The following is a 20527-nucleotide window of genomic DNA, read 5'->3' as shown; positions in this document are numbered from 1 at the left end:
ATTGAGTGAGGGCAGTCTGGCTCAGATTTGTTTTACCGCAAAACACTCTCTCTGGCTATCTGTCTGTTTATACCTTAAATTAGGACCTCCTTGATCTTCTATGCATTTTTATATCATTCCAGGCTTTGAAATGAGAACCATTTTTTTTGAAAGTTGTTTAATCAGTGTCTTAATATTTAAATAATCATATATCTATTTGCTTATTTTCAAAACCAAGCTCAGGGATATTTAGCAACTGTTTGAAAGCATGAATCAGACATACCACATTAAAAACCATGCACAATTAATGTTCTGTGTATATATGAATCTTTGTAAGCATAACTTTCATACTTCTTGAAACATTTATTGGGTCAACTGAATTTTTTGGTAAGAAAAATGCAGATATCTGCTCCAAGAAAACCAGAGAAAGCAGATGACTATAATTTTCATTTATAATTACTATTTGATAAAAATTGGTTATGTTATGTGTGAAAAAGTCTGTTTCATATCTACACATAGATATTTACATAGTTTTAGAGATAACAAATTCCTGAATTTATATGTCAGGTAAAATAGAAAAAAAGTTTGGGTTGTGGCTATCAATTTTAAAGTGACAAAATGGTTGTTTTCCTCATCCAGGAAAACAAAACTATTGGAAAATTAATTTTCTTTTGAGTTTTAAAAATGTGGAATAGCATTGAGTTGCAGTCCAGTTTGCACAAAACTCAATGACAGAAGATATCTATGCTGCCTAAAGAAGACTATCAATCATAGTTAAACACATTCATCTTACTTCTTCCAGCTAACCAGTATAATGATCAGGATTATCATTTCTAATTAGAGGAAGTAATAGATCATGTATAACCTTAGGATGAGTCTCATTAATTAATCCAAATCCCAGGGGACTTCAGATAGCGGTGCTGAGCCACTCTGTCTCTGTCATCACTCACGCCGTGGGTTTACACTTGAGACATATGACCAAATGTCACCTAAAATATAATTTTTAACATGCAAGAGTGTAAAAGTACAGGTGACCATCCCTGCTGTGAACAAATAAGGAAAACCAGAACAGTGTTTTGAATTCTTCTATATTGTCATTACCTTGTACCCTAATACTATGAAGTTTCCAAATTACAATGTCACTGGAGACCTGAATATTCTAGATGATATTGCTCTACACTCAAGAAAAGAATGGAACTTTTATACCTAATCCCTAAAACGAACATGTGTCTCTTTCAATGAAATTGCTTTTCCCTATCATTTACTTATTTCTTAATATCTTATTTTTGATTGTTAAGATTCAACCTGGTCCCTGTCTCCCAATGCGTATGATAGGGGATACAAATTCTAAAAGAAGAAAGTAATCTCAATTCTGAGAGTTCTGTGCTCCTAAAGCAAAGTGAGGTATGCAAGAAAATGATAGCAGGAGACACACTTAGTGCACCTGACCAGGTGTGTTTATGGGAAATGAGCAGCTGTAAACTCTAAGGTGGTGTGTGTCCAGCAAGATCTAGGAGCAACTGGATCATTGTGGTCAGAGCAGAATAAATAAGACAGAGAGTATTTTAGGGAAATAACAGGCTGGATATTCCAAATCTAGGAAACTTTGGTATGAATGAGATGAGGCCTCACTAGTAGAAGGTTAAACAGAGGAGCAACATGGTCAGAATGATAGCTCCCAAGGCTACCTCGGGATAGGTCAGATTGTTAGAAAACTAAACATACAGGACACACCTACCGTATCATGGTGATGCACGACTTATCTGATGGAGGCTTGTGAGGAAGGAGCAGCAGAGATGGAGAAAGATTTCAAGAATATAAAGGAATATGCTAATGCTGGGACACGGATTTGGTAAGAAATCAAGGACTCAGGGACATTGTCAACTTGGTTGGGCCCATGCAAGTAAGACTATGGAATTGCTGTCAACTACAAAGGCCACATTATATTTTATGATGTCACATTTTGTAAGCCTGGTGTTTGGTAAGGGGACATGTGAAGAAACAGTTATTAAAAGAATGTTAAGAATAATCATTCTTTTAAATGCATTAATTCTTTTCTACTTTTCTAATTCATTTGAAGTGTTGCTGATCTAAATACCCTAATTTTTTTAAATGATTTTGTATTTTATTTTGAGATACTCTCTAGACTATTCTAGTGAGATATTTATTTGTTCATCATAACATGCAATTATGTCACAATTGTTACTGAGCTTTACATCTTTCTTATAATGGTACCTTTAAATATTCTAGTTAATAAATATCTCTGAAAGTTATTTCAAAACATGTTTTCAAGATAATTGCAAATATTGAACTCGAAGTGAATTTATATACAATGATAAGTTTAAGGAGGAAAGGAAAAATCGTCCTAGTGAGTATTTGGGTTCAGATTTAATACTTTGCTTAAAAAAATCTTAAGATTCTCACTTCTATTTTAAGACAAGAGGTAACAATGTAAATTAAGCTCCAAATCCACTGAAATGTACATATGTTATCATTATTTTTTGCCTATGATAAATTTAGGAGTTCTAATTTTGCACAAGGAAGAAAAATAAAGAAACTGAAAACTGGTTTTTGAATATAGTATTTTCTTGTTTTTTTTTTTTTTTTTTTTTTTTTCATTTTTTGCTTTTAACAAGAGAGGGGTACACATTCAAGGCCAGCAGCACAATGACTTAATTACAGTTTGTACCTGATCTACGTTAACAGGCTGAGCACACTTGGTTCAGGAGAAAAACTCTACCAAAGTTCTTCCAGCTAATCACTCTCCCAGCCAACTTAAAGGCAAAGCAGGCGAGGAAAATCCTTGTGCTCTTGACCAAAGAACAGTAAACCAGAGATGGACATAATGATACATGGAAGTGAGAACTGGTTAGGTGAGAATAGAAAAATTAAGGATATTTCACACCACTTCATTTATGGAATGCAATGATTGTAACCTGAGCCACGCCCAGCTCTCAGCCCACAGGAGTGCTCCTGTGGGTACACTTCATAGGAAAGAAAATCACATCTTTGAATTTGTGAATTGCTGTTTTATGATGTGGAAAACATTAAAGATCCTCCTGATGCAAAGTATGCCTAATACTTTGTCCATTTGTCTAACATTTTTTCTAGATCACTCCTGTTCCTGGTACTCATCCACTGTTAGTTTTTGTGAACCCCAAAAGTGGTGGGAAGCAAGGAGAAAGGTATGTTTTAAAAAATGCCACATCTGCATCACAAGTGTAATAATACAAACTAAAATTGTCATGTAGTAGTGTTTAAAGTTATTCCTCACCCTTTACTTAATTTAACGTCAAATATATGATGCTAGCACCTGTGTATTCTGATAGTGATTTCTTCTTTCATGGTTGAAAATGCTTCGTAATAGCTTTTGAGAAGTATTTTAATATTACGGCTCATTATTTACATTCTTTCCATCCCACCTGTCAGCCTCATTCCTTTAGAAAGAACTTGGTGGACTGTAAGGCTTCATAAGCACTATGGAATAAAAACTTATTACCTAAAAGGTCAACAGTGAGACTTTGGGTAAATCTCGGCCTGGAACTGAGGAACAGGATTTGTATCCAGCTCATAGACAAAACATTGCCATGCGGAACATTTTCTAGAGAAGCAGGGTAGAATTGAAATAAAGAGATTGAGCTGTCATCAGGTATCTCACTCTTCCAGCTGATAAAAGTTTCTTTTTGTAATGAGTTAATGATTAATTCCTAATTGACACAAATATGGAAAGCACTACTTTTGAAATAAGTGTTATGTCTACTACAAGGGACAGCCATAAACAAAAATGCAGCTGTACCTGCTAAAGATGGTCAGGATGCCCTATCACAAATGCTATAACAAAAAAACATTGTAGTTCACCAAATAAAAAAGAACAGATATATCTACTAACAAGGGAGTTTTGGAAGTAAATGTCTTTCCTGTCATTAAACTTCTGAGTTTATTTCAGAGAAACAAAAAGTCTTCATTTTTCAGTTAACATAATATTAGTTTTCCCATAAAAATAGCCTGTTCCTTTTTTCAACAACATATAGTTGCATGTGTTCTTCTAAACATGATATTAATTGTTTTAAATAAATACTACCTTAAGAATTAAAAATTTCATGTTCCTTTATTAAAACGTTATCTCACTCTTGTAGACATAAAATAGTGATTTTGTAATATGCTGAAATTATTTTCTCCTGACCCCTTGTAGTCTATTTGCTGTATATGTCATAGACATTTTCTTACATTAACTGAAATTACTGTTTAGCTAATAAAAAGAAGCCCTGAGTGGCATATATTAATGGGGTCTTTGTTATATTGTGATACTTGCATTTATTATGTAATTTTTAATTTAGTCAAACACCTATTTTCTGAAACACACACCATTTTTTTTGTGTTGAAAGCTTTTAAAATCCTTTCTTCTAGATTTTAAAAATTTACATCATTAGCTAGAGTCATCCTGCCACACAATAGCACACCAGAACATCTTGCTTCTCAATTACTGTAACTAAGAAATTGGTAATAACCCCCACTTTTCCTCTCTCCACCCCACACTAGTTTTTATAATCACCATCTACTCTTGACTTCTATGAGCTCAACCTTTTTAGATTCCACATCTTTCTGAGCCTGACTTTTTCCGTTTAACCTAATGATTTCCAGTCCTATTGATGTTGTCACAAATGACAATCTTCTATTATTTATGACTGAACAGCATTCCATTGTGTGTCTGTAACACATTTATTTTACCCATTTATCAACTGATGGACACTTTGTTGGTTTCTAAATCTTGGTTGCTGTAAATAGTGCAGCAGTGAAGTGCAGACCTGTTTTCTATCTATAGATTTTACTTCCTGTTTTTCTGTGCAGCTGGAAATCAAACCTGGAGCCTTAAGCATGTTAAGCAAGCCCTCTATTCTTGAGCCACATCCTAATCTCCACCCATGTCCTTCATAACGCCCCCAGGGGAATTGTTGGGTCTTATAGTACTTTCATGATTTAAATTTTGAAGACATTTTTATGCCGTTTTGCATAATAGCTCTACTACTTTACATTCTTATTAACAATTCTAAAACTTTTCTTTCCTCACTTCTAGCCAACACTTGTTATTTTATTTTATTTTTTTAAAAATTTTTTTAGTAATAATCATTGTCACTGGAGTGAAAGGAAATCCAATTGTTTTAACTTGCAGTTCCTTGAGAAATAGTGAATTGGGAGTTTTGGTTTTATACATATACTGCATCTGTTGACTATTTATATGATTTTTTTGAAGAAATTTCTATTTGGACCTATACTTTTATTTATTTTTATTTTTTCACTGCTGAGGTTTTTTTATTCTATTGCATATGCCAGATATCAATGCTTTGTAAGAAATGCAGTTTGCAGATATTTTCCTCCATTCTATAGATTATCTACTTAAGAAGTTGATTGTTTCTTTTGTCATGCAAAAGATTTTTACTTTGATATATTATCTTTTGTTAATATGATCACTTAAGTATATGTTTGTGCAGAAAAGGAAGTTGATAAAATTTAACTTGCCTTTATGATAAAATCCAGAATGAATTAGTTAAGGAAGGAACATAGTTCATCATAATAGAAACCTTTTATAAAAGCCCATACCATACTATATGGGGCAAAATAGAAAACTTTCTTGTTAAGATCTGGAAAAAGACAAGGGTTTCTAGTTTCATTACTGTATTCACCAGAGTAATCAGGCAAGAGAGAGTAATTATAAAGGCACCCTGGTTGGACCAGGGAAGTCAAATTGTCACTGCTTAGAAATGATGTGATCTTAGACAGATATAAAACACCAAACACTTCACCAAAGACCTTTTGGAATTAGTAAATTAATTCAGAAAAGTTGCAGGCAAAATGTCAACATACAAAACATCAGTATTGGTGATACATTCCAATAGTGAATTATCTGAAATAGAAACTGAGACAGCATTTAACAATCCTCTAAAATGGAAATCAAGATAGCAACCCCATTTACAATGAGTTCCACAATTAAATACCTTGGAATAAATGAAACCAAAGTGGTAAATATCTCTAAAATATTCTCTCTCTCTCTCTCTCTCTCTCTCTCTCTATATATATATATATATATATATATATATATAGTAGTTATAGTATATATATGGTAAATGAAATTGAAAAGTCACAGAGAGAGAGTGAGAGCAAGAGTGAGAGACAGAGAGAGAGAGAGAGACAGAGAGAGAGAGAGACAGAGAGACAGAAAGAGAATGGGGCTATATACTGTGCTCACAGATTGGAAAAACCAGTACTCTTAAAATGCCCGTGCTACTCAAATGATCTACAGATTCAGTGCAATTTCTGTCAAAACATAAATGACGGTCTTTACAGAACTATAAAAGACCATCATAAAGTTATTTTGCACCACAAAAATGCTGAGTACCAGAATATGTATTGAAGAATAAGAAAAAGCAGAGAGAGAGAGAAGAGATATTGGCATATTGATAATGCCATGGGCAAAGATAGTTTTGGACAAGACCCAAAAATACAGATAATAAAAGCAAAAATATATCACGGCTACCTTAAAAACAAAAAGGTAAATTCCTCCAAAGAATTAGACAATAATCACAAAATTTAGATAAGAATTACATCTGTATTTGTACATTAAACACAAATGAACTTTTAAAAGAAAAATTCAAAACACTTTCAAAAGATTTCAAAGTCTTCAATATAGTCAGTATGTATTTTCTTTAAATTAAAAAAAAGGAGACAGAGATAGTTTAGTCATAAAGAAATGAAACTTGCTGAGCAGAAGGTAACAAGTCTTAATACCTTTTAATGCAAGTCATATGTGTCTTCTCCTTTATATATAGTGATAGGAAACAGTCAATGTCGAATAACATGTAAATATGATTTTAAGGAGGTCTACCTCTCATATTATGAATGTAAACTTAAATGTCTCCGTGTGTATAAGAGGCAACTTTCACAGTGGTATTCTAAACAGTGTTTTCCTGCCCAATATTCTGGCTGGTTTGACTATGAAACGTTACATAAGTTGCAAAAGCTCCCTAAGTCCTATACTCATGAAGTTTCTCACATCAAACAATAGGTGTGAATGCGTTCACATTCATTCATTCAGAAACAACCTTTGGGCAAACACCCCTCCATACTAGTGATAAAGTACCTAAAACACCTCTGTGTGTGTCTGTGGGGTCAGTAACATAAAAAGGTATACTGCAATACTATATGGACTTGCTAAACCAGAAATGGAAGTGTTAAATTCCTCTCATCATGTTTTGAAATCCTATATGAATATTTTGTTGTTGTTGTTGTCAATTTGGTTTTTTGTCTTTCTGATCAGTCATTTGCTTCTTGATTTTTTTTTTCTATTTAAAGTAAGAAAAAAGAAAATTGAAAATTTTGAGAAAAAAACAGAAAATATCAATGAAAACAGAAGTTTTGGATAAGCTGCTTGCTGTTTTGTAATGGTTGTTATGTAAGCTGATGTTTGCTCTGTGAAGGAAGCAGAAAGACAGATTCGTGAAAGGGCATAGTAACAACAGGAGGAATTCACTAAGGCTTAAATATATGGGAAAGATACGAGAGTAACATTTGTAATTCTAATGCATGTTACTTTTATTATATGCTATTACTAATTTTTTTCTTATTTGCATTTATATAGAATTTACAGAAAATTCCAGTATCTACTAAATCCTCGTCAGGTTTATAGTCTTGCTGGAAGTGGACCAATGCCAGGGTAAGTCCAAGGGTACTGTTATTGACATCAACTTAATTAGTAGTAACTAATTAAATAAGCAGAGTGACATATCTAGAAATAACATTGCTTGAATACAACAGCCACGTTAGTACATTTAAAAAGAATGTCAACTACATAAGAAAATCTATAAATGATGCTTTTATTTACAGCTTATTTTAAGTAGTTTCTTTTATCCTAAACATTGAGAATTGATACTAATAATGCTACTAATAATTACACATCGACACACTAGACAGCTAAGCTATTAAACCATGTGTTTAAAGAACTGCTCTCCTTTCTTTTGCTCATTAAATATAAAATAAAAATCTGCTGAAGAGTGTAGAGAAATGTAGTTAACAAGAGAAAGAAATTGTAGTGATTTTTTCATTTACTACTTGCAAAATCTAATGAATACCAGTCTATTATACTTCATCGTTAATGGGTAAGAGGCAGTGAAATAAAATTATTGTTTCAATATAAACCATACACTTTTGATGTCATACATATTAACTGAAATAAAATGTAATAACTTAGCTAGTTAAACAATTAATGTCATCTTTTCCCCTCGACCTTTTTTCTCTCTATCAACATAAAAATAAACGTTAGACAGCACAATGTAGACCGAAGCTTGTAAGGTTTTTACATGCTCTTTTTTAAAAGAAGGAATGTAATTTAAACTAAGTATTTTAGGTCATTGTCAAGAACTACAAGCTCCATACTGAAATTGTACTCCTAAAAGTGCAGGAAATAATGTGTAACATCGCGTCTTATGTTAATTAGTGTTAATGAATTAAGAGTGGTTAGCATAGTCTCCCACAAATGCACACACTTCTTCCTTGTACTCCCTTGTTGCTGCTGCCCAAAGTAGATTCTAAATGGTGAGCAGTGGTGTGCAGAAACCGCTTTCTATGACATCAGGCTCACCAGGAAAACTTGGTTCAGCTGCCTTTCTCTAACTACACACTCAGGGATCCCAATACTCATGTTCCAGCTCTTAGCTGGGCCGGCCACTTGCGGAAAGAGGCATATCAGGAAGGCCCGACTAATGTTGTGATTTGATACTAACTTTGATGCTCAAGTTAGCAAGGCTCCTTGTCAACTGATATTCTCTGGACTTCACAAAAGTAGCTTGTATTGTACAGGATAAGAAACTGGCTGTAGACAGTCATTCTGAGGCCTCCATAGGTCTCCCAAAATCAGATAAATCCAAGCTTTCCTTGATTTCAACTGGATTTCCTAATTATTACCTTTGTACCTTAATCCCTGTGTACTTTCATTGTCCTGTTTGTGGAGTGAGCACTTGAATCTATTTCAATAAGACAGTGAAGACCATGTGAAGATCACTAGGATGGTGTCTGTGAAGCATATTGCTGTGTGCTTCTCATGTAGGATTTTCTCAGTAACATTAGTTATTGGCAATGCTATTTGTTGTGATGTGAACTAGTAATTACAAGTAACATGGTTGCTTTGTAGCTCTCTGCAATATGCTGCAATAACGCTTTGCTACAATGCTTTAAATATTTATTACACATTGCCTCTCAATCTCAGTGTTAGGCATCTCATCATCTATTTTTTTAATATATTGAAAAAAATAAATTTTTATATACATGTATAAAAAGTCTCTATTACAATGAATATCATTAAGAAAACAAATTTCAGGGCCCACTTTGAGAGCTACCACTCTTTAAGAGATCACCATTGTGATTAGGTATGACTATATGGGATTATTTTTGTGTTTATCTAATGTGCTCAAATATACAACTATATGTTGCATAGACACATATTTTAGGTAACTTAGAGTATAGATTTTCTACTGCTCTACAATTCGCTCCTTGTGATGGCATTTTTCATTTCTGTAGCATCATTTCTATGAACCACATAGTATTGTATAAGTTTCCTAGCTATCCCATTATTGCTGGAGTATCTGATTTTGTTTACTACCAGTACCCCAAGATTAATATTTCTATCAATTTATCTATATTTTTGTCAGGTTTTACCAAATTACTATCTGAAAAAGATTCTATTATACCACAATTCCAGGAACAATATATAATGTACATTTTCCACAACTCCTCTTAGATGGCCTATGTTTAGTATTTGTTTTTTGCTCAGTTTGATAGATGAAATGTATTCTTGTCATTTTTCTTTGCATTTTGCTGATCAATTAAACACATAAGTATCAGTGACACTTGCTTTCTGTAAGCAACAGGAATGTACTCTAATTTGTTAGTAGAATGAAACTTCTGACTCGCAAATGTAGTGGCACACGCTTGTAATCCCTACACTCTGAAAGGCTGACACATGAGGATTTCAAGCATGAACTCTTCCTGGGCAAATTAATGATATAACAAGATCCTATAACAAAAGTGAAGGGCGTAAAATGGCCTGGGAATGTAGCTCAGTGTGAAGTGATGTCCTGGATTCAGTCCCACGTGCTGCCAAAAACAAACAAAAAACCTGGAAAACTATGAAGTTTTCATTGAATTGATAGAATGGTAATGAATGAGTTTCCAAAACATAGGACTCAGCACCATTTAAGAAAAGTAAGAAGAATCAAAGAGCATGGTCCCTTGTCACTGCTGTGTAAGTGGAACTGATTTCACTTGTTTTTTGGTGTTCTTTCTCTGCTCAAAGTTTGTATCTCAGTGGGACACACCTGTGTCATGTCAAAGTCATGGCCTGTGTGGAATTGGGCATCTTGACTTAAAACCTTATCCAAAGTGTGTACATCAGTTGTCTCCTCTAAAAAACTGAGGTTGGTATTGCCAATGAGGGAGAAAGAGGAATTCTGTGTAGGAATAAACAATAGGGTCCACCTATTGTTCAGCAGTGGAGCTGAACAATATCTCTTCTTTCTGATCATCTGATATAATGAAAATCAAAAAGTTGTGACACTCAACAAATTATTATCACTGCACATATAGCTGAAAGCAAACTCCCAAATCCTTCCGTTGCAGACAACTCAAAATCTCATCTACTTATCAAATCCAGCTTCAAATTCTGGCTCCCTGGGAACTTCTTTGCCATGCCTCTCCTGTCTTCATCCATCCAGTCTCAGGACACAGACCTATAGGCAGAAAACTCAGGGTTTAACTAAAACAGTGATTTAATTAAATGATATGTTTAATAATATAAAGAAAAATTATGCAATGTCTATAGCTTATACAAACATTAGTTTTCACTGGAGCTAAAAATATTTCTGCTACTTGTCTTTTATCTGGTTAGAAATATTTACATAGAAGAATGACTGTTTTTATCTGACAGGTCTCCAACTTTGGTAGTAATGTTGGTGTGGGACAAAATTATTGTCTCATGTACCTTTACTGTTAAGCACATAGCACATAAAAATATTAGTGCTTTCAAAAATATTTACCCGTTTCATCTCAGGCACCTGATTCTGTCACACTTCTTTCCCTCCTAGATGTCAAGAGTGGGCCTATAGCTTTCTCTCAGGTTAAAGCTTGGGAAGAAGGGGGATTTCCACACTTTACTTTCTTTTTCTGTAGTAACCATAATATTCCAGATTTTGGCTCACTCATAAGTAATGGATAATGTAGTAAATACAGAGATAGTGCTTTCTATTTACCTAAAGAATGAATGTTTACAAAAGTTTGGAAACATTATGACAGTAAATTGGATTGGATGCTACTCTCTGTGATGAAATCGAAGTTAGTAGAGAACACTGCAGGGCTTCTCATCCTCTTATATCCATTGCTAAACAGTTTTCCTAAGGATAATCAAAGTTTTTACACAAATAACCTATATATCTTCCCTGGTGCCAGTTGCCAAAGGACACAAACAACCTGAAAACACAGAAGTTTAACTTCAACACAGAAGTTGAAGTTAAAACTCTATTATCTCTGAAAACAGTCTACCTCTCTCTTTGCTTGAAAATTCTATATAGACTAAAAGACATAAAAATCAAGAGGATTCAAAGCTTGGTGTTCACATTAGTGCTCTCCAGAGAAACAGAACCAATGTATCTATACCTGTCTACATATTAGAGAAAGAGTAATTTTTTGCTTGCTTTTAATTAAGCCAAGATCTTCACACTGACCAGCACCCCTCAGTGCATTTATTTTTATTTAATTTATTTTCTTGAGTCAAGATCTTGCTAAGTTTCTAATTTTCCAAGGCTGGACTTGATCCTCATCTCAGTGTTACAGAGATGTGAGGTTGCAGGTATGCACCATGACACCAGCTGACAGAGATATAATAAGAGGAATTGACTTGTGAGATTGTGGAAGTGGTGAGTTCAAAATCTGTAGAGCTCAGGTCACCATTTGAATCCTTCCAGGAGGAAATTCTCTTTTAAACAGGGTCAAATTTTTGTTCTATTCAAACTTGCAATATAATGGATGTGGTGCACTCGCAGTTTAGCTGCTTTACCTGGCCTAACAATTTAAATGATAATTTCACTTAACAAATCATTTTCACATAAACAACCAGAATAACGTTTGGTCTAATAGGTGGGCACCCTGTAACCTAGGCAAGATGACATCTACAACTGACTATCACAGTGTGCATTAACTGTAAGTGGAGTTCTCATTACCTAAGCTCTGCTACGCTTTGGTCCCAGAGTCCTGTGTGCTAGCACAGGTGAAGTGGCACCGTATAGATAGCTTATTGTGCATCCCAGAAAGTTGGGTGATCCATCATTTAGATGGTACAACTGGTATACCAGGACTAAACCTGCAATGAGGGTTCTTACTGTTCTGATTCCCACATATCTTGTGATATATATATATATGATGTTTCCATTTAGCCATGTAAAAATTTTACCTGGCAATTCTATGCCAAACAATTTCAAAAACCTTTTATAATTTGTAGGAAAATTATATGTTAAGGCAGGATTATGAAAGCATTATTTTATGTTTTGTCTTTGTGATTTTAGATTTTGCTTTTGATTGCTATCACTGATCTTTAAAAATTTCATTTTTCTTAAAGGCAGGTAGAGATGATACAGGGCTGAAGTGTATTCTCTCAGATTAAAGTCTAGTTGACACAACCAAAGCTGTTCGTTAGTCCAGTTTTTTCACTCAGATGTGACACATTTCATGTAAGATAAAATGATAGGTTCGTAAGAACACTTAGACCTCTATTTTGTTTCTTTGATCTATTTGTTCTTCCCTATCCTAGGTTGTTTTATACGCTCCCACTCCAATTATTTTCTCAAGCATAATGGTACTCTTCCCAATTCATTATATCTCAAGATTTTTTTCACTTGTGTGTCAAGTGAATTTAAGGAGCATGGTTTTGAGTTTCTGTCTTCATCTCTATCATCATGAGAATGTCCCGCTTTTTTCTGATCCAGTGGCCACACTGCATTCCAGATGAATGACCTGCAGCACAGCCTTTGAGACGGTTTTCTGTCGCTATCCTAGATCCGAATGCCAGGACTGGTTGCTCTGATTGAGGGCTCCGGCCAGGCTGTGATGTTCCCCTGCCTGAGCCCCATGGGTGACCTGCTCCCTTGTGTCTCCCTCCATCCCTGTTTCTCGCTGCGCCGTCCTTGATCATGGTTCTGTTGAAAAAGGGTCTTTTTCAGGTTTTCTCTTTCAGTGTTTTGCTCTGTACACCACGCTCTTCTGTAAGGTCCGGCTATTAATCTAATATCCTTTGTGACCTGTACATTTTAGTTTAATCATTATTTCTGGGCTATGACTTTTCCAAAGCTATTATATAGATTTGCTCTTAAAAGTGTATTTTGTCACCCCAAACCTACTGTTTTTAACTTATTTCTCCCAATTTTTCTCTTTACCACACTCGGATTTTCTGCTCTCTTCTTTAATCCTACTTTTATCGTTTTCCTTTTACTATTCTCTGTTTTAATGCAAGTTATTTTCTTTAACATGAAAATGATCTCTTGGCAAACCATGTAGTAAATTCTGAAAGTGTCTTTTTAGCTTTGTTTTATTGGCAAAAATGAATATCTCTATTGTATCTCCTTATGCAAAACTTTTTATCCTGATTATTCTGTTTTAAGGTTTCTAAATTAGAGTTTGCCATAGTTTTTCTTTTTTAATTGTACCTATTGTCATATAATAATAAATTATTTTAGGTGTAAATTGATTTAAAAAGAGTAAATGTGAAATATAAATTGCTCATCTGTATTCATGGAATGATTTTTCCTTCATACCTTCAAAATAAACATGTACATCTCTCATTATGTACGAACTCCACATGTTAATGTAACTTATGAAAAGTTAACATCAAGTTTTTGCATAACTGTGACATTTTTTATTCACACACCAAACTTCATGAAACATATAATTTGTTCTCATGTTATCTTTAAAATTTTCAAATAAGAAATATCCACTATGTAATGAATTAAAATGTTATTCTTTTAAAATGTATAATTATTTTCCATATTTTGTGTCATAATTTGATATAATGAAATTTTTAGAAAGATACTTTATAGAATCTGCTTTAATCAACCTTAACTGAATATACAACATGTAAAATTTGAAAAACAAACCTTACCTGTCAACAGACAGACTCACATATTCCAAATATCAGTCATATTTTTGTAAGTACATACTTGAAATATGCTCTCCTGTGAAAATAATGATACAAATTAAAAATATATACAACAGATTCTTATTACATTTTAAACTTAAAATGTCATTTTATATAGCCAAATTTATGCAATATTTTATTTAGATAAAATTCTTCTTCTATCAGAGCATATTGCCTTATATCACCTTTCATGGAATCATTTCAGAGAGATGAATCAAATTCTCAGAAGTCAAAGAAAATGTTCCTCAAAATTCAAACCAACTTTACTGAAAATGCCCAAATATGAGAAAGAGCTCTTACTTTACTAATGTAAGAATCAAGCACTCAATTTCCCTTTGCTTTGGATTAATCATAAAGTATCATACAGGTGATGTTACAAGCCCTCCTTCAGTTAATTATGCAAGTGTAATTCTGACTCAGCCTTTGTCATTTCGGTGAATTAATTTTAAAGTTGTTTTATTATTCCAAAGTGTATACACACATATTACTAAAATAAAACATATTTTGGCATAATTAAAATCACATAATTGTTTGCCTTGCATTTGGGGTATTATAGCTCATCAGTCATTTTCTCTATATATTTTAAAATGCATCAAGATTTTAAAGATGTTGAAAAACCGGAACTTTTGAAACTTATGTCACAAAGAAATGAAAAATAGTTGACTTATGGCAGTTAGAACAGAGGTTCAATAATTCTCTCAATTGCCACAGAACTTGAAGGAAAATAATTGCCACTTAAAAATTAGACAAATTGATATGACTAAATGTCATTAAAATGCTAACTATGTAGTAATCTTAGCAAGAGAAATGTTTGTGATCAAATATAAGCCAATGACAAGAATGCAAATTGTTTTACATGTGATAGCAATTGTAAAATCATTTTATATGGAAGAGAGTATGCAAAGATGGAAGCGTGTTAGGAACATGAACTAGTCATGATATCTTTACTGCATTAATTATTTTAATGTTACTAAATTAGGTCTCTATTGCTATGTAATAAATTATCCCCACATATTGGTTTCTAAGCAATAAAGTATTCTTATCCTATATGAAAAATAGAATAATTTTCTTTCATTGACTATTGCAAATGACCAATTATTTTGTATACGAATAGCCTTTGACTGATTTCTGATATTTTTCTACCAAAGTTTCTAGTAAATAAAAGGCCATTATCATCCCTGCATGTAAAGTTCCATGGAGCAGATTTATCACCATCGCCAGATGATTAAGCAATCACTATTCAGAAGAAAATGACCAAAATCCATAAGTGGTTGTGTAGGGATGTAGTCTTATAATTTAAGTATAAAAGATAACAGAGGACAATGTAGCACTCCCTAAAATGGAATAACAATATAGCAACTATTAAATCATCAAATAATAGCTTGATACTGACAGCAAAAGTAATATTGCTATAGATTAATTCAACACGTATGTATTCCTCATTTCTAGATGCTTGAACAAGTCTCATTCTTTACAAATATGTTGAACAAAACAGACTACACCCTCTATGCTCATCACCTTATGTTTAGAGAAGTAAAACAAGCACAAACTGATAAGCAAATAATACATATATTTTAACTAGGAAAGTAGACAAAGCATGTACACACATGATGGTAAGAGTTCTGTGATTCTCCTTTGAAATAGTTTGGACAAGATTATTGACAAGAAGGTGATGGGAGAATGAGCTATGTGAATCCCTCATAAATTAACGTGTAAGACAGAAGAGTGAGAGGAAAATAATCACAACAAAAGAACATTTTATCTATTTGGGAAACATTAGCAAGAATGCCAAAGTGTCTGGATCAGAATGAAGGGTGGCAGCATGTTAGAAGATTCTAAGGGGTCGGATCACATGGAGCATGGCAATCACTGGGAGTGTAATATTGAAGTTTAAGATTTTTCTGATATATTTCAAGAGTCTCCACATCTGGCCCAAGCTAGCATTTGCATTGGAATTTAAAATTTTTTAAATGTAAATATCATTTGTAACTGGTGCACTTCAATGAACTATGGTGTTGATTGGTTCAACAACTCCCCGGTTCTTAAACCTGGGTCTGATCTGCCATATTGTTCTCTAATGATATGTAAGATGTGTCCAATGAACAGAGACCTCTTCATAGTATGTAATTATTACATCTGAGAGGTGACTATAGAAATGTCTTTCCCAACCTTTTCCCTACTCAATGACAAGCAATATCTTTTGAAGAACTTTATGCCTATTTTGCCAGCCCATTGCACTGTGACTGAGGGATCTGATTTCAAATCCCTCAGAAAGGCATATAGGGCACAGATATACCAGTCAGCAGTGTGGGTGCAGAAAATGGAAAATCAAATGTTAGATGTACACCTACATTGTTCTTGAATCCCAAGGCTCTGTGTCCTCAAAATGTAAGCAGATTGAAGGAAGAGATAACATGAGCCAGGTTTGCTCTGAGTGCCATTCATCAGGGACTTGAGGACAGTAACATAGCCCAGGATGGCAGGAAGATCATGTGTATCAGTAGGATTTGGAAGAAGTGGCATATGTAATAGTCAAGTCAAACGTAACTTCAGCTAACCTGAAATTTATCTGGCTTATCTCAAGCCAGCATCAATATTCCATCACACACTACTTGATACTTGTGGCAGCAGGTTTCCGTTATAAAGCTCTACACACCATCCTTGTGTACTTGCTTCCTTTCAGGGTGCTGGAAAACCGTCATGAGAAACTCATCGTGGTGGTACATCTCACAGTAACTGCAGCCACGTTAAACTAAATCCTTACTTTCAGGAAGTGGGTGAAATAAAAAGAATTAGCTCTTCTATTAAGAGTACAGACGATATGATGTATTTATTTCTTTGGAGTGTTTTTTTCATTACACATGTAGCTAATGTCTATAGCTATTTAATCTGGCAATATTTTTATTTTGCCATAAAACTTTTCCACAAAACTCAGCTTAAAATAGAAAATGGCTTTTAAATGAGACAGTTTTGAATTTCTGTTTCTTAAGGTTTGTGATGGCTATATAACTTGCAAAAAATATTTGTTAACATTAGTCATGAGCTCTAATGATATCACTAGCCATGTGAAAATCAGTAACATGCATATACTGAGCAGATATTAGCCTCTGCTTCAAAATTAATGATCAACTATCTGTTCAAAGGCAATCATTTAATTACAATAAGTACCTTTGCATATCATTCTTTGAATATGACTTTTCATTTAGATCAAAAATTATTGTAAGTTAATTTTAACTTTGAACTTTGAGGGATTCTTTTTCCTTGTGTAATAAGTGACACGATATTTGTTAATATTTTGACACCATTTCCAGAATATTTTAAGAGCCAAGTAATATCACTTTTATATCAGAATTACAAACCTATTTTGATTAGAAAATCAGTTTGAAAAATTATTTGATCTCATTAAACATATGGACCCTAAAAACAATTTTGCAAGTTCATTTACAAGAAGCTGAAATATAATATGTTAGTGGTAATACCACCATAAACTCAGGTAAAAGGTTTAGCACTAATGATGCAATTATTTGTTCTCATTATAATAATTTGAATGTAGATTGTGGAGAAGTTCATCTTGCTAGAAAACATATGGTTCTTATTGAAGTCAGAATCACAGATATATTTATATTTTGAATTGGTTGCAATAACACACATAAATCATAAATGTATCCAGGAAACTAGCATTCTGCTAGTTAAAATAAAAGCCATAATCCTCTGTCTTTCTCTCTGAATCTCTCTCTCTCTGTCTCTCTGTCTCTCTCTCTCTCTCTCTCTCTCTCTCTCTCTCTCTCTCTCTGTCTCTCTCGGATTATTCAGCCTGTTACTGACTATATAACTACTAAGAAAACTTCTGGTAAAAACAAAAAGTAATGGGGCTGGGGATTTAGCTCAGCGGCATAAGCGCCTGCCTTACAAGCAGGGAGTCGTGAGTTCGATCCCTGGTACCGATAAAAAGGAAAAAGACAAAAAAAAAAAAAAAAAAAAAAAAAATAAGATAATATACTGAGTCATTGAAGCAATAAAAGCTTGTAAAGTCTCCCCAGAAAACACTACTCTAGGTAGTTTAGTAGCATGATTACATGAAACATCTGGAGACTTTGAAACAATGCATTGTCAGGAAACATGGAAAGGAAATTGCTGTAATTTCTGTTCCACAGATCTATTCTTATGAACACAAGCCCCACAGGTGTCTCAAATTCTGCATGTCTTATATTGTATGTTCTCTGTCATGTGGAGTCTAGGGGAGGAAAGAGAGGATGTGAATGTTGGAGAAGTCAGACAAGAGGAAGAGGATGAGAGAACTGAGGATGGAAAGGCACGTGAGGTAATAGGGTCATTGATCTGATCAAAGTATACTATATGCAGATTTGAGAATTTCACAGTGAAGTCCAATGTTCACTATAAGTACGCACTGATGAAAACTCAAGTTGTATAGGACCCCATAAAAATAGAGTCTTCTTATCTACTATGAAAGTTTCTGTATTTTTTTGCAGATCTGCCCCCTGCCTTAATTACTAATTTGACAAATGGAAAGACCATTAATAAGGAATGGCTTTCTCTTCTCCTCTCACAATGAATGCATCAGTTCAGTCTTTCCAGATTTTTCATCTAATCACTGCTAGTGTCTAGGTTCATCCTTACTTCTATTTAACAATCCTTCACTCAAGTCTTCCTCTCTCCTGCCTCACCAGTTGACTTGTTACTTCACTGTCACTTATGCTTATTCAACTCAAACATAGTGGTTTTTATTAAGCTCTCCTCCTTCGCCGATGTGAATTATGCCCTGGCACACTGCATCCTGATGTTGTCTGAAGTGTGTATGTTCTTATCTGTCCTTTCGGTTAATCCAAAGAGATACTGATTGAGGGCAAAATTTTCAGCTTTCTTTAGAATCTGTCGAACTTAATTCAGTGCTTGCTGCATGATTACGGATCATAAATGAAAATTAAATAAGTCAATGAGTGTGTGAAGTGTGGTTTATAAGGTCTCATTTCTGAATACGACAATAAAGACTTTCTATTAAATCTTCCTTTTGAAAGCATTTATGGTTATTATTTTGTAGCTGATCGTAGGCAATGTAATGTTTTTCTTTCTAAGTAGAAGTCTAATTTTATTTTATTTCAAAATACTTTTTATCATATTCTCAGTTAAATCAGAATTATCTAATGCATACAGAATAAAACTAGTTTTAATTACTAACAAAGAAAACATTAGCATAACAATGGTTTTAAATAGATTTTTCAAACAGATCTGACAAATGTTATCACACTTCGTACTGTTTTTCAGTGGCTAATTTTAAACTGTGACTTTTGGACCACAAAGGAATTACTGGGCTTTCAAACTGGAAATATTAGGAATAAGTGGTTCCATGTTAACATCTTTGAAAGTTCAGAATGATTAAGAATCATACATAGTTTTGATCCAATTAACGTTCATATATTTTACTTCTTTCTCACTGGTCATTTCAGAATTGTCATCAGTTCTGCTTAGATGTTAGTCGTAGGTCACCAAAATATTATAAATTGTAATTTCAAACCTATACATGTACATTGACAAATACATAATGTGTATATCTTCCTTAATACTGTCAGGGAGGGAGACTCGTGCATGACTATAAACTTCGCTGCGTGTTTGTATCACTAAGTATAATATGTAAATTTGAGTTTCTTTAACTTACTAACATTTTAATATAGAAAAATCTTACAAATATAAGTGAGAGGAAATGTCTGGGGAAAATAGTGTTTTATATTCTTAGATATCCAAAGATAAAAGTTAGAAAAACATTTAAAGATTGTATTGACTTTTATTTGCTATTTTTAATAATAAAAATAATTGAAAAAATAATAAAATAATTGAGCAGTACCTCGTTCTATAAAACAGAGTAAGTGTTCAAATGAATTTAGCAGAGGAAGTCGGCTTTGTAGAGAGAAGAGAACTAAAGAAAACTGTAGTAAGTAGAAAGAAAATTGGTCATTTCCAAGATACTTTTATTTCTTGTGAGAAAATAGAAGAGATTTGCTTATCATGCTCGCTCAGGTCAACTAGAGACCTTCTAATTGATTGCTATGTTTTGCTTATTTTTTGGAAAAGATAACATTACAAAGTTCAGTTCAGTTTGATTACATTGTCCTTACCACAGTGCTGTCATGCTGGTATGTCTCTGAGAGTATATTGCAGAAGTTTGGCCCAAAACACTAACCTTCACTATTTGGAGACTATCAGTTACTTGATTCTTAAATGTTAATTTATATTCATATCTCTTTTAATTTTTTTTTAAATCACTGTGACTTTTCTGCATACTAGAACAAGATTTAACAAAATATA

The 20527-nt window shown here is 33.6% G+C and overlaps 1 protein-coding gene across 13 annotated transcripts in view; it reads left to right on the top strand.

The window, feature by feature from the left end:
• The window catches only part of Dgkb (diacylglycerol kinase beta), a 645864-nt gene that overhangs the window by 265845 nt on the left and 359492 nt on the right, over positions 1 to 20527 (top strand). For all 13 annotated transcript variants that reach the window (XM_063238955.1, XM_063238993.1, XM_063238976.1 and 10 more), the window contains 2 exons: positions 3091 to 3164; positions 7613 to 7687. In XM_063238955.1, coding sequence (XP_063095025.1) covers positions 3091 to 3164; positions 7613 to 7687 — 149 coding nt within the window. The remainder of the gene's footprint in view (positions 1 to 3090; positions 3165 to 7612; positions 7688 to 20527) is intronic.

This window comes from Cavia porcellus, unplaced genomic scaffold, assembly GCF_034190915.1.
Source record: "Cavia porcellus strain 051 isolate PalLab524CR breed Dunkin Hartley unplaced genomic scaffold, mCavPor4.1 scaffold_2, whole genome shotgun sequence".
NCBI classification, from domain to species: domain Eukaryota; kingdom Metazoa; phylum Chordata; class Mammalia; order Rodentia; family Caviidae; genus Cavia; species Cavia porcellus.
The sequence above is the reverse complement of the archived record's forward strand: the minus strand, read 5'-3'. Positions and strand labels throughout refer to the sequence as shown.